Source organism: Perca fluviatilis, chromosome 13, assembly GCF_010015445.1.
Source record: "Perca fluviatilis chromosome 13, GENO_Pfluv_1.0, whole genome shotgun sequence".
NCBI lineage: Eukaryota > Metazoa > Chordata > Actinopteri > Perciformes > Percidae > Perca > Perca fluviatilis.
In genome coordinates this window covers 10609032-10621807 of record NC_053124.1, presented here as the reverse complement: position 1 = coordinate 10621807, position 12776 = coordinate 10609032, and the positions used below count along the sequence as shown (strand labels likewise).

At 40.6% G+C, this 12776-nt stretch overlaps 1 protein-coding gene across 1 annotated transcript in view; it reads left to right on the top strand.

The window, feature by feature from the left end:
• Positions 1–7864, top strand: part of lpcat1 (lysophosphatidylcholine acyltransferase 1) — a 29784-nt gene extending 21920 nt beyond the window's left edge. The window contains exons 7-14 of the mRNA XM_039820912.1: positions 1173–1207; positions 1518–1572; positions 2079–2161; positions 2299–2424; positions 3611–3764; positions 5236–5334; positions 5413–5554; positions 6729–7864. Of these exons, the coding sequence (XP_039676846.1) occupies positions 1173–1207; positions 1518–1572; positions 2079–2161; positions 2299–2424; positions 3611–3764; positions 5236–5334; positions 5413–5554; positions 6729–6856 (822 nt within the window). The 3' untranslated portion in view covers positions 6857–7864. The remainder of the gene's footprint in view (positions 1–1172; positions 1208–1517; positions 1573–2078; positions 2162–2298; positions 2425–3610; positions 3765–5235; positions 5335–5412; positions 5555–6728) is intronic.
• The last annotated feature ends 4912 nt before the right edge of the window (positions 7865–12776 follow it).

Genomic DNA, 12776 nt, shown 5'->3' with positions numbered 1-12776 from the left:
AGCAATACGCCAAGAATTCCCCTGAACACACCTCCCTGTAAGACCACCACGCCTATGGGCGCAGGTGCATTTGCTATTTAAACGACGCTGGACGGGAAATTGGCGTCGGTCTTAAACTAGCAAAGACACTTGCATCGGGCTTTGTGCTGTGCTGTGCCGGGTGCAAGATAGGGCCCTCAGGCATAATATGCTATTAGCGGCTAATTTAACCTCAAGCCTCTACCCTTTATCAGAGATGAAGAGCAGGTTGCGGAGTTCCTTTCTAACCACACGCAGATTTTTGACGAACGCCAGTTCATCCGGTTTGTCTAAACTCAAACCGGTTTAAGCTTGTACGCACGACCGGACCAGTATAACTGGAAATCAACCCAACTCTAATCCCAAACCTGTTGACAGACCTAATGTGTAAAATCAGTCGTTTCCCCCTATCCGACTATGTTGAAAGTTACATCATCATGTCACAATGAAACAGTTGTATGTGATATTATTATTTATATATATATATATATATATATATATATATATATATATATATCAGAAAAGTCAGCACTTATAAAAAATATTGATATTTGATAGGAAATTGATTCCAATGTCTCCTCCTCCTTATCCTCAGTGTAGCTATGTGCGCTTGGTGCATCACGTTCCCATACCACACTTGTGTGTAAGTTGCATACTGGATCATGATTGGCTTCCAAACTAGTTGTGATGTAACAAAGTCATGATCAAAACACATGTTAAACTGAACTTTAATGGGAGCAAAGCCGATGAATGTGAAACCGAGTCTTCTAGTGTCAAACTGCACATCCATCCATATGCTCGAAGCTCAAAGCTCAAAGATCCAAGTGAAGTAACAATAACCAGAACACATTTCTGGGTGGAGGGGGACTTTAAGTAATGCCGAACTGCAGAACTTACAATGGAAGTGTAATTTGAGATCCTGACTAAAAAGTGTTGCAACAAATATCAGTATAAATCCGCATTAAAGTATTTAGGCATTAGTCAGAAGTAATGTGAATAAGTGACTTGGTCTCCAGCCATCCTCAAAACCAACAGACACACACAACCGACTAAAATAACAAACGGCAGTTCCAGGAAGTTAGAAAAGTAGGAAATTGACCTCCTGTTTCTGTGTTCGCTCTAAATCATTTCCTCTTTCTCCTTCCTCTCCGCAGGATACTGTTACATGGACGTGGCAAGGTCCCGCAGCGTGAGTGTTTGTCTTTGTCACACACACACACACACACACACACACACACACACACACACACACACACACACACACACACACACACACACACACACACACACACACACACACACACACACACACACACACACACACACACACACAGCTTCTACTGCCCTCAGTTAAGTATGTAGTTAAAACACCAGTGACCTGTTTTCCATTAAGAACCTCCATTATTTCCAGTATCTCTTGTCTCCATCCATCATATTACTTTTCTCTTCCTGATACTATTTTGTCCTGTATAGACAAAGCCAACTCTTCTGTCTTCCAGGTTCAAGATCCTATGGCTCACTCTGTGCCAACCTCATAATCCCATGGAGATAGAGGTGAGAGGTTTAGTACGCCTGAAGTCAGTTCAGTTGTGTTTACTTTTCTTTGGTACGGTATATTCAATCTTCTTTTGCTCTCAGTTTGGAAAGAATGTGATATGTGTAATTCCATATTCATTTTTATAGCGTGTATTAGTACACAGTTTCATGAAAGGACAACAACATTAAAAGGATATTGGGGTTGTGGTTGACTTTGGTGAATCTGAACTAACCCTATAAAACACCAAAGTCCCACAACACACAAACAAAACTAACCGATCGAAACAGCGGTATACCAGCAAGTTCCGTGTTGTGCGACGCAGAATTACTATTTTTGTCGAAATGTAAAGCAGTCAAAATATTCTAAATATAGCGTACACTTAAACTATTATTGATTTTTCTAAGGTGGCTCTAACACGTTTAGCTGCTGCCCCCGTCCACATCAGTGCATTGCTTAGCTTCCCTGCCTGGACTCCCGTCTGCTTCTCCCTATCCCTTTAAGTTGACATTCTCTCTTTCCTTAGTACTTGCCTATTTATACTCCATCAAAAGAGGAAAAGGAAAACCCTGCCCTGTTTGCCAACAATGTCAGAAAGCTCATGGCCAAGTAAGTGCATGTGTAAGTGTGTTTGCATGAGTGTCTCTGACCAGCGTCTGATCATCCACACCTGCTTGTTTTGGGTGTTTGTAACACCCAGACAGAGTGTAAAGGGCCTCCTAAACCTTTTCCCTCCGTCCTGTTAGAGCACTGGAGCTGCCACTCACAGACTTGTCCTTTGATGACCGTGAAATCAGCCTCGCACGGGGCCCACTGCGCATACATGACCTCAGCAGCCTGCTGGAGTTCCACCAGCTGGTGTGCCGCTTGGGGTGAGTGAAGGGACTGGATCGACTGGTCGGACTGGGTGGAGGGGTGGGGGGGTTGTGATCCAAGAATGGGTCACTGAAGGTGAAGAAAAGATGACCCCTATTGGTGGCAGGGCACACACACACACACACACACACACACACACACACACACACACACACACACACACACACACACACACACACACACACACACACACACACACACACACACACACACACAGGGATATCCTGTCCTCAGGAATAATATGATTCAATCAAATGAGTAGAAGGTTTGATATTCTATAGCACAGATTTTCTGTCAAGACTGAATATTGCCACAGATATTAGTTCTCTGCAATCAGGTTATATAGCCAGCGGAGCCATTAAAATAGGAAAACTCTCAGATATCTGCATCACAAGGGGTGGGGAAAATGTTATATGTATCGTGATTTATTTATTTATTTTTTAAAGGAAATAAAAGACAGTTCAAAGGAAATTAAAACTCCAGTAAAATCATGAAAGGCTCTCCAATTAAAGTATGTTTTCAGAAGGGACTTAAAAGAAGCCCCTGACTCAGCTGATCTGAAATCCTCGGGCAGATCGTTCCAGAGCCTTGGGGCCTGGACTGCAACAATCTGTCCCTTCCTTTTAGTCTTCCGCCAGGACTCTGGAACAGACAATAGACCTCTGTTTTAGGATCTCAAAGAACGTACTGGCACGCACAGCACAGAGAAGTCAGAGAGGAAGAGAGGCCATGAAGTCTTAAAAATAGTCAGTCAAATTAAATTAATGAATTATCATTCGTTCATTAAAATCGATTCTAAAACATACCAGTGTAAAGAGGCTAGAACGGGAGTGATGTGACCACGCCTATTGGTTCTGGTTTAAAGCTTGGCTGCAGAGTTCTGTACAGTCTAGAGTCCATCAATACATTTTTGGTTCGGGCAAGTAAAGAGGCTGTTGCAGTAATCCTGGCGTGAACAGATGAAGGCGTGTAAAATGGTCTCTGTGCCTTTTTTAAAAAGTTTAGATGGATTGTATTTTTGAGAATTTGCTAAGATGATAAACACATGATTGCACAAGCTCTGTGGTGTGCTGCTCAAAACTTGATTACCGTGAAACCAGGCAACAGGCTTGTTGTGATCCAATAGGGGGCCGTGATGTGATTTCTTTGTATTTTCCTCTCTGGTCCACTGTGTATTAACAGGCTGAGAGCAGGAAGAACAGACAACGTGCTGGAGGAGCAGGCCAGAAGAGCCAGAAAGCTGCGGGGAGACAGGCAGAGTTTAGAGGACTTTGCCCAGTTCCTCAACCTGCCAGTTACAGACACACTCACACAAGTCCACAGCCTCTTTGACCAGGTAAACACAGACCGATTCAGCTACAGTTTTTTTTTTTTTTTCATAAAAAAAACACAGGCAAGTAACAGATAATGATAATGATAATGATAATGATTACTTGTTAACTGGTAAAAGAGGACATATGGAACAGTAGAAAGGTTAAGATTACAAGATGATGTTGGTCCAGCTAAATTGTATAGCAAGATGTTCTAAACACTGGGAGCTCTAATAAAAAATACTTTAGTCATGTTTAGTTATTAGCCACAAAAAAAGTTGTTTTTATGCATTCAAATACCTTTTATATTGAGCCAGAGGCCAGACCTCTCTGAAAGTAATTTGAAAATTGAGAAAAGTCACTTGGCAAAAGAGATCATACAGAAACCGAAAAAAGTATTTTAAGTGCCATGGCACTAATATTAGGGGAATATAGCAGATTATCATAACAGCTCAAATATTTGGGCTGATGGTATCAATGGCCTCCTACAGCAATTTAGTTAGCGGGCAGTCTCGCACTGCCAGACCTTCCTCCACAGTGTGGCACAGGAGGGTCTGGCTGGTCCACAACGTGCTCTGGTTTATTGGCTTTTCTTTAAACCAATCTCAATCGTCTTGGGCGGTGCTAAGTACCGGGCGGAGCCACGGTACTGCTGGAAAATAGCCTCGGGAAGGAACTTGTTTTGCTGGAACAAAGAGATCTGAGGAGCAGTTAACCATAGTCCTCATAAATCCACCGGAGTTTAGAATGACAACACAAAGAAAGAGGAAGGTAAAGGACATCCGGCTGAAAAGGGTGACATCCGGTGGGATTTCCGGCAGCACCGGAGCAATCCCGGAAGTGGAACTTCCTGGATATAGGCTAGTTAGCAGGTAGTTATTTTAAGTTTTTAGAAATCCCAGTTAGATCGGAGAAGTTTGCTGCTTATGCATCATTGTGAGGTTCCTGATACCTTAACATGTTGTCATTTTAAATTGTCCTGACAGTGATTTATACATCTTCAGTTATTGTTTGGCCTTCCTACCTTTTTTAGTTTTTAGGTCTTGTGTGTGTGTGATAATTTAGACAGGGCAGTGTTTCAGATTACGTCTTCTCTACCTCTTTCCTAAAAGAGCTTCAGTGTTTTGATAGCGACAGTGTCACTGATTCAAAGCACCCAAAGGTCTTAACCACTGCTGTTACTTTTTGTCTTATAGCTGATATACTTAACTGTTTCGTGTGTTGGAACTAGTCTGACAATGACTGATCAGCTCCCCCGTATGGAGAATAGGAACTCTGCTAAATGCCAATAAGTTAAATTAGGCGTGATTGGGGCTTTGCATTGATAAACGACCAAGCTAACTTTAACTTTTGTGTGAAAATGTGTTTTGAAATGCAAGATGCTGTTTGTCCCGTTGAGTTTAGATGATTTTAAGCTAGAGAGGATTACAAATGACATGTTTCATCCAGGATCCTATTTGTTCCTTTGCTACTGCTCACGATATGTTGTGTTCCCAGCGTGGAGATGGGCAGATTGACATCAGACACTATATCATTGCTCTGTCTACCGTTCATCGACCATCAAAGTCAATGGAGACCCTCAAGTTGGCCTTTAAGGTGAGCACCTTTACCATTGAATCTGGTTTGACATAGGTTTAATGCCATTGCACTAAATATACATATGTTGTTCTGCAGATGTATGAGAGCGAGGAGAACGGGTACGTCCTGGAGGAGGAGCTCGCCGCCATCTTGGAAATAATGTTGGGAGTGAAAGAGGTGGAACTTTCAGGTCTGTTTTTAACGCTTGACAGACCTGACTCAGCGAAGATCACATACGGTAGGGCTCAGTGTGTGTCATTCTACTTTAGTACAAAATGAATAATGATACCTTTTGTACATACGAGAACATTGTGGAGATGATTGACATGCATCCATGAGCGTGTTCCCGCTTCCTCCGTGCTGTCACCATCACATTTGATTTCTTCTTGGCTTTACTGAAGAGGATAAGTACCGTCTGTTGAGGATTTTACATCCACCATCTGTCTCTTCCGGAAACTGTCAAAACTTCTCTGTACACTTTGTCTTATGTCCTATAAGCAACAAGCAATTTCTCCGTTTAACATTAAAAAAATCCAGCAGATTTCCACATCTGCACATATTGTAAAATGCAGTGTACAGACGAATGAAAGCTGGTTTGGAATCATAGTAATTATACTAATGCTTCTTACAAAAAAAACATATTGCTGTTAAAATGCTATACATCGCTCCATAAAGGCCCCATATTGTAAAAAGTAAGATTTCCATGTATTTCATTTTATTCATTATAATGCAGGTCGAGATGCTATACACATACTTTGAATACTTTCTGAAGTATCAAAACGCTCATTCCACAGAGAAATGCACACAGCCATATTTAGTGTCTTCAAACGAGCCGGCAGGACTTCTGTATGGTTGTGATGTCACAACTTAATGATATATAGGTAGAAAGTGCCGCTACAGTCATTCCCCGTCTACAATGACGGTGCAGAGATGCGAAAGACCCGGAAACGCTGACCAATCAGAGCAGACTTGGCTTTTTAGGGAAGGGGGCTTAAAGGGACATGCGCTAAAACTGAGTGTTTCAGAGAGAGGGTACGAGGGGAAAATAAAATGTGACAATGAAAATTGAAGCATGCAAACATGTTCTAGTAGAAACCCAAAATACAAGTTTAAACCTGAAAAAGAGCATGCTATGTCTCCTTTTAAATTGGAAATAATAGCTTTCTTCTCCTCTTTACCAAACAAATGAAAGGACTTTGATTGAAGATGTAACCTTACATCGAAACGTTAGTCACTGTTATGCACCTTACGAAATAAAAAATTAAGTAAGAAGACCTCTGTGTTGCACCAGCAAATTTTTTGTTACTCTAAATTAAAAAGCTATCGGACATGTTTTATAATGTAAAGTCCTAACATTCACTGACAGTAGTAATAACATTTATCACCATTTTCTGTTTTGCCCCCTTTTGCAGATGAACTTCATCATTATATAGAGCAGCACCCGTACTTCGTCCAGGATTGCCTCGATTTTCAAAACCATCCGCGCAAATTCGGGCCACCGAAGAGCTGCAACGGCCAAAAGCACAACAAAGAGGACTGAAGAATGGACTATAATGCAACCAAAGTCCATTCTATTGACTCTCTTCTCTATCCGATGTTAACAGCATCTCCAAATGCTTTCCTTGCACCTCTGTGCCTTTTTTAAGTAAGGGTAAAGAAAGAAATAGACCGAGCATTAACAAAGTTGTAAACATTGAGGATAGAGCAGTGCAGCACAGGATGGAATCGCTTATCTCAGTTTTCTTCTGAACTTTCTTTTTGCCTTCCTTTGTATTTTTGTTCCCATTATGATATAAAAAACACTTTTTTTTTGTGCTGCAGATATATTATTTATTTTTTACATTTATATTATTTGTATTTTCTTTTAGCCCTTTTGTCTGATCTCAGACAAATGGACATCGTGCTGCTATCAGTGCACATAGAAACATAGAAACCTAATTTCAGGTAAGAAGGATCAGGATATAAATCATGCTGCCATTCTGTGCTAAGACAGATAAGACACTAAACTACATAACAAATCTGCCACTTACTGTAATCCAGAGAAATCATTCCTTACTGCAAGCAGCTGTGTCACTGCCGTAGATTTACAACCCCTTGCAAAAAAAAAAAACAGTTGACGAGGACCAGATAGTGACTTATTATATTTTGATCTTAATACCAATGAAATCATCCAGCTCTTATTTTTTTTGTAATATGAGTAATGTTATGCCTAATCTTTTTAAATGTCTATAATGTTTCCAAAAATAGTTTTTCTCCACCTTTTTTAAGGGAAATCATTTTTAACGGTCTAGTTTTTCTTAGAAAAACATTTTTTAAGAGGATGGTTGTTGAGTATTTTTGGAGCATCAAATCCTCCCAATACACAAGTGTGAGACTGTGCATTTTTTCGCCGGTTTAAAAATCGATCTCGGATGGTTTACGCTGGACTGACACATTTTATACCTTATGGCTGCAATGTTCCTGTAAAGTGTAATTTCAAGAGTCTTTAATGCAGAAACCAAAGCTCCGATTGCATTCATTTTACAAATAAAAAAAACAATCATTTTTGTGTTGTTGTCACCTACTGTCTTAATCCACTAGATGGAGCTCTGCTTTCACACATTCACTTCAGGGTGGTGTGACTTTTGGACTTCCTCAAAGGGACTTCTATATGGATCAAGTCAGTGGTTCTCAGATCTAACAAAGACCACATTAATGTTTCCATTTTATTATTAATAACTTTGTTTACTTACTCAGTTGTGGTTTCTATGTTCAAGTTCTTTGTGTTTCCCTTTTTGATCACTTTAGGTGATCATCCGATACATTTCTCCAGACTCTACCTCCCTGCTATTGCTTTCATAATGGTTCATCTTTCCTGAGTCCACATGGTGGTGCTAGCTCCCTTTTAATTAAACACACCATAGAGCCCATGCACCGCTGCCCACCTGATGGACAGGAAAAGCATTACCTCATCCCTTCCTTTCATTCCTTCAGGTAAAAATAGACAGATTAAGCCTGGGCGTTGATGAAAGAAACCTACAGAGGAGGTGTGGAAGCAGGGAAAGAGGGATAGAGATGGAGGAGAGAGACTAAATGGATCGTTCTGCTCCAAATCCAATTCCTAATAGCTGGAGGGAGGGAGGGAGGGTGGGTGTTAGGAGGGAGAGGAAAACAGTCAAAGAAAGAAGAGAGGCAGAGGGGGAGTGGAGATATCACGTCTAACAATTAAGACCTGCCTTCAGGGTCCAAAGAAGTAGCTTTGTTGAGAACATATAAATTGCTCATTGAGCAGAGCCTCTCTGCAGTCTCTCTCTCAGATACTCCTGCCTCCAGGGAATCTGCCATGAAAGAAAGCAGCCACAGCCCACCACATACTGTAGCAGGGCTGGAATCTGTTCACAGTATTCGAGGATCCATCTCCATCAGTCATCCTGGCCAAGCAAATCTTCCCCCCTATACAGTAAACACAAACCTGGAACTAATCCAGGTGACTGTAGTTGAGGAAACATCACAGTACAGCCACTGGAGATGAGCCTCTTGCTATCATATCTATCATAGGTAGCATACCTATGATAGCATAGCTAGGTCTTTGAGAGGATACACCTTCCTAGTATTTGTTTGTGGTGCTAAACCAAAGTTCCAACGTTGAATACCCAAAGGTAATAAGGTAGCGCACACACACATAGATCAAGTTGACCAATGTCAATTTAAAATCAAGCCTTACGTGATCGCGCACCCACTCCTCCACGCAGTTGCTAGTAGTCAAGGAGGACACGGAGGATTAAAAAAAAATGGGCTCTTCAGAAGAGGTAATTATCTTCACTCAAGCTTCTGCGCGGGGAAGTCACCGGACGACACAATCTTCTAAACATAGCCATACTGAGAGATACAGAGAGAGTTGTGTGGAGCTGATAGTTTTAATTAGCTTTGTAGCAACTCATTTGGCAATGGCTTGCATGTAACGGACGTTCATTAATATACAAAAAGTTACGCACTAAAGCTTTAAGAATAAGCCAATTCTTATGTGTGTGTGTGCTACCTTTTTATACATTAATACGTATGCCTGGGAATTATTTTCTCTGTGCCAGGATGTGCAAGTCTGCATTGGCAGTTCTTTTGAATAGGCCGACAGGTTTTAATACAGAATAATGTGACCGTACAGGTTTTATCAAATGGGACCTAAGTCTGAAACATCTGTCTGGGGTATGTGGCCAGATTGTGGAGTAGTTCAGTTAAAAAAAATATATAAATTCAGATTTTATTGAAACAAATATTTCCACATGCTGTATTAAGTGAGTGCATGACAGCTAGTTAGCAAGTGAGCAGATAAAAGTAGTGAATACATGTTTGAAATAGATAGCCATGGATACATTGTTCAAATAGTTAAAAGTTAATGAATAAATGGTTAAAGTTGTTCGCTAAAAGCAATTGATCAATGGTGAAAATGGTTAGCTAAACGTAACAGATGGTGGGAATATATCAGACAAAAAAGGTGGGGAACCACTGATCGGAGGGACCTTGAAACAAAATGGTTTTCTTTCTTAAATTAGGATAATCTGCCCTTTAATTGAGAATAATTGTAGCTATGTTTGGACTTTCGCTGTTTAATTCCTGTTCAGCTGGCATCATTCAAGCTGCGTTTCAGTGGCTTTTGGCTGTGACCTGATTCTGCTTAACAATTCACTGCTGGTGTGAAATGTATTTTGGGTGGAATGATTGATGACACATCTGAGCAAACGTGTCTGCTGCCACTCAGCTTCATGTTGTGGTATTATCATGCTCATCAGCCTACTGACAAGTTCACTGACAAATATAGTACATGAAATCATCACTGGAGAAATGTAGTTTTTACTGTGGCAACACTATTTCACAGCCAGTCTCCCTGTTCATAAAACAACTCACTTATGTGGAAAGTATTGCCCAATTGTGAAATATGTATTCATTTTTATTATTATTATTATTTACAAGAAAATCAAAGCCCTCAGTTTCAACTGCGTTTGAATGGTCATGTCAGACTGAAAGGCAATGCTCCCATCAGGAAAGAAACATTCTAGAGGTGAATTTTCTTTTAAAACCATATGTAGTGAATAGGCCGTGGGGTGACTGGATGTTTAACAGCATTAATACAGAACATTCCACCTTGTTGTCCCTGAATGCCTATTTCACATCGCAACAGAAGCAGAAACAGAAGTTGTTACTCAGCATATTTCAGCTGATAATACATCATTGGCAAGTTTTATGATTGTGCAGCAGGACAAAAGTCTGGGGAGGCGTTAGGTAAGTTCCACTCCTGTGTTGCTGTCAACATGGCAAAGTATTAGTGAGGCTTATGCACTGTGGTGCTTTGAGCTAAATGCTACTGTCAACATGGTAACATGCTCACAATAACAATGCTTACATGCTGATGTTTACCATGTTCACTATCTTAGTCTAGCATACTAGCAGGCTTTTAACAGTTGCTAATTAAACATGAGCACAAAACACATCCTACCAAACCTAATCAATTTATTTGGTAAATGAATTGAAAGACCAACACCAATAAAGGCCTTCATTTTGCCTTCATTGTTTTAATTTCTGTGAAAAGGTAAAAAGTCAGAGAATCATCTGAGTTGTTACAATTCATCCTGTGGGGAACATGAATGTCTGTACCCAATTTTCACAACAACAGGTTTAATTTTGGAGACATTTCCCTCAAAAACTAAAATGTCGGCCCTATTATGGCGCAAGAGGAAAAGTCAGGGGTTCACTGAAGTTAAGTTAAAGTGTCTATATTATGTTCATTTTCAGGTTCATAATTGTATTTAGAGGTTATATCAGAATAGGTTTACATGGTTTAATAAAAAGAAAAACATTTTCATTGTACTGCACATTGCTGCAGCTCCTCTTTTCACCCTGTGTGTTGAGCTCTCTGTTTTAGCTACAGAGTGAGACATCTCACTTCCGTACCATCTCTGTTGGAAGTCGCACATGCACAGTTAGTACTGCTGGCTAGTCAGTTGCAGAGTATGAGGGCGTGCCCTGACAGTAGCTAAGGACTACTAGCCAGTCAGAAGCAGAGTATGAGGGCGTGCCACGCTAGCAGCTAGGCGAGCATTATAAGGTGTGTTACAAAGTGACCCACGTTTGTCTCTGAAGTAAAGGCTGGACTACAATAGAGATGTTTGGAGCAGTTTGTGAACAGTGTTTTCTGTTGGAGATGGTAAGTCCCTTTGGGGTGGACTTTGGGCTTTTTTTTGTAAACCTATAATGTGCACAAAAAAGATATATAACACAATAAAGGAAAGGGAAAAAGCCAAAAAGCATAATATGAGCACTTTAAGATACTGCATGTGGGGACCATAAACAAACCTTTGTGTCAGTCCATTGCAAGATGTTAAGATATTGTACTCAATGTGTGATAACTTTGACATCATGATGGAGCTAAAGGAAAAGTCAGGGGATCACCAAAGTCATTAGGATTCATCCTCTGGGGACCGTGAATATCTGTACAAAATGTCATGGCGGTCCATCTGACGGTTGTTGAGATATGTCAGTCTGGAGCAAGAGCAGACTGATAAACTGACACTATGACTTTGCCATCCCTAGAGTTAACCACCCTTCACCTATGCAGCCTACTGACTACTTAAGAAAGTAGGATGCCACTCCTCCTCATCTATTTGTCTCTATCTCCTCTTTTGTCAATGATGTACTGTACATTTATTAAAAAATAGTCCACATTGGGGCTTTTTATGCGATTTACTGTTGGTTCAACTCACTTTGTTCTGGTTGGGTGTAAAGAGCAGCACGACATCTGTGGGCTGTGTGTGGAGGTTTCACACTCTTACTGTATTTGTGTTTGGGCCTCACACCACATACCGCACTCCTCTTTTCCCTTACGAGGGTTTCGTGCACTGCCTGCTCCAAAAACAGTGATGTAGGTGTTGAAGGAGGGATGCATGCTTGTATCAGACTCTTCTTCTTCTCACTTTTCATGTTTTAATAGTCCAACCCGCTCACTTTTGAACATCTCTCCTCCATGTTATATCCAAATATGTTTTCCTTTTTTGACACTGTCAGAAGCAAGACACCTACCAACCATTCCCATTTACAATACAGCTATGATAATTGAGTTTTTGAATGCACTAAGCTAGCAGTATTGTATTGTATTAACATGCTCAATAAGCAGTTGTAACCCTTTTCACCTCACATTCAAAACGTATCCAAGTAAAAAGCTGTTGACAAAAGATTCTGTGTCTAAGATACTGTGTCTGCTCTCTGAGTGCTGCATACTGATGGTCAATGGGTTCAACCCATAGAATACTGCTATAAGTATAATTCAACCCTCATGTTTTTTCCTTTATGTTGCATGTATGTGGCATTGAAACAGGCTCTTGATCAAGGAACACTCACCATAAAAGACACACTGTGCTGTGTGGAGTCCATTAGCCATTGAGACAAGTAGTGATGCAACGATTGTACTCAGAGATGGAGAGAGCGAGATT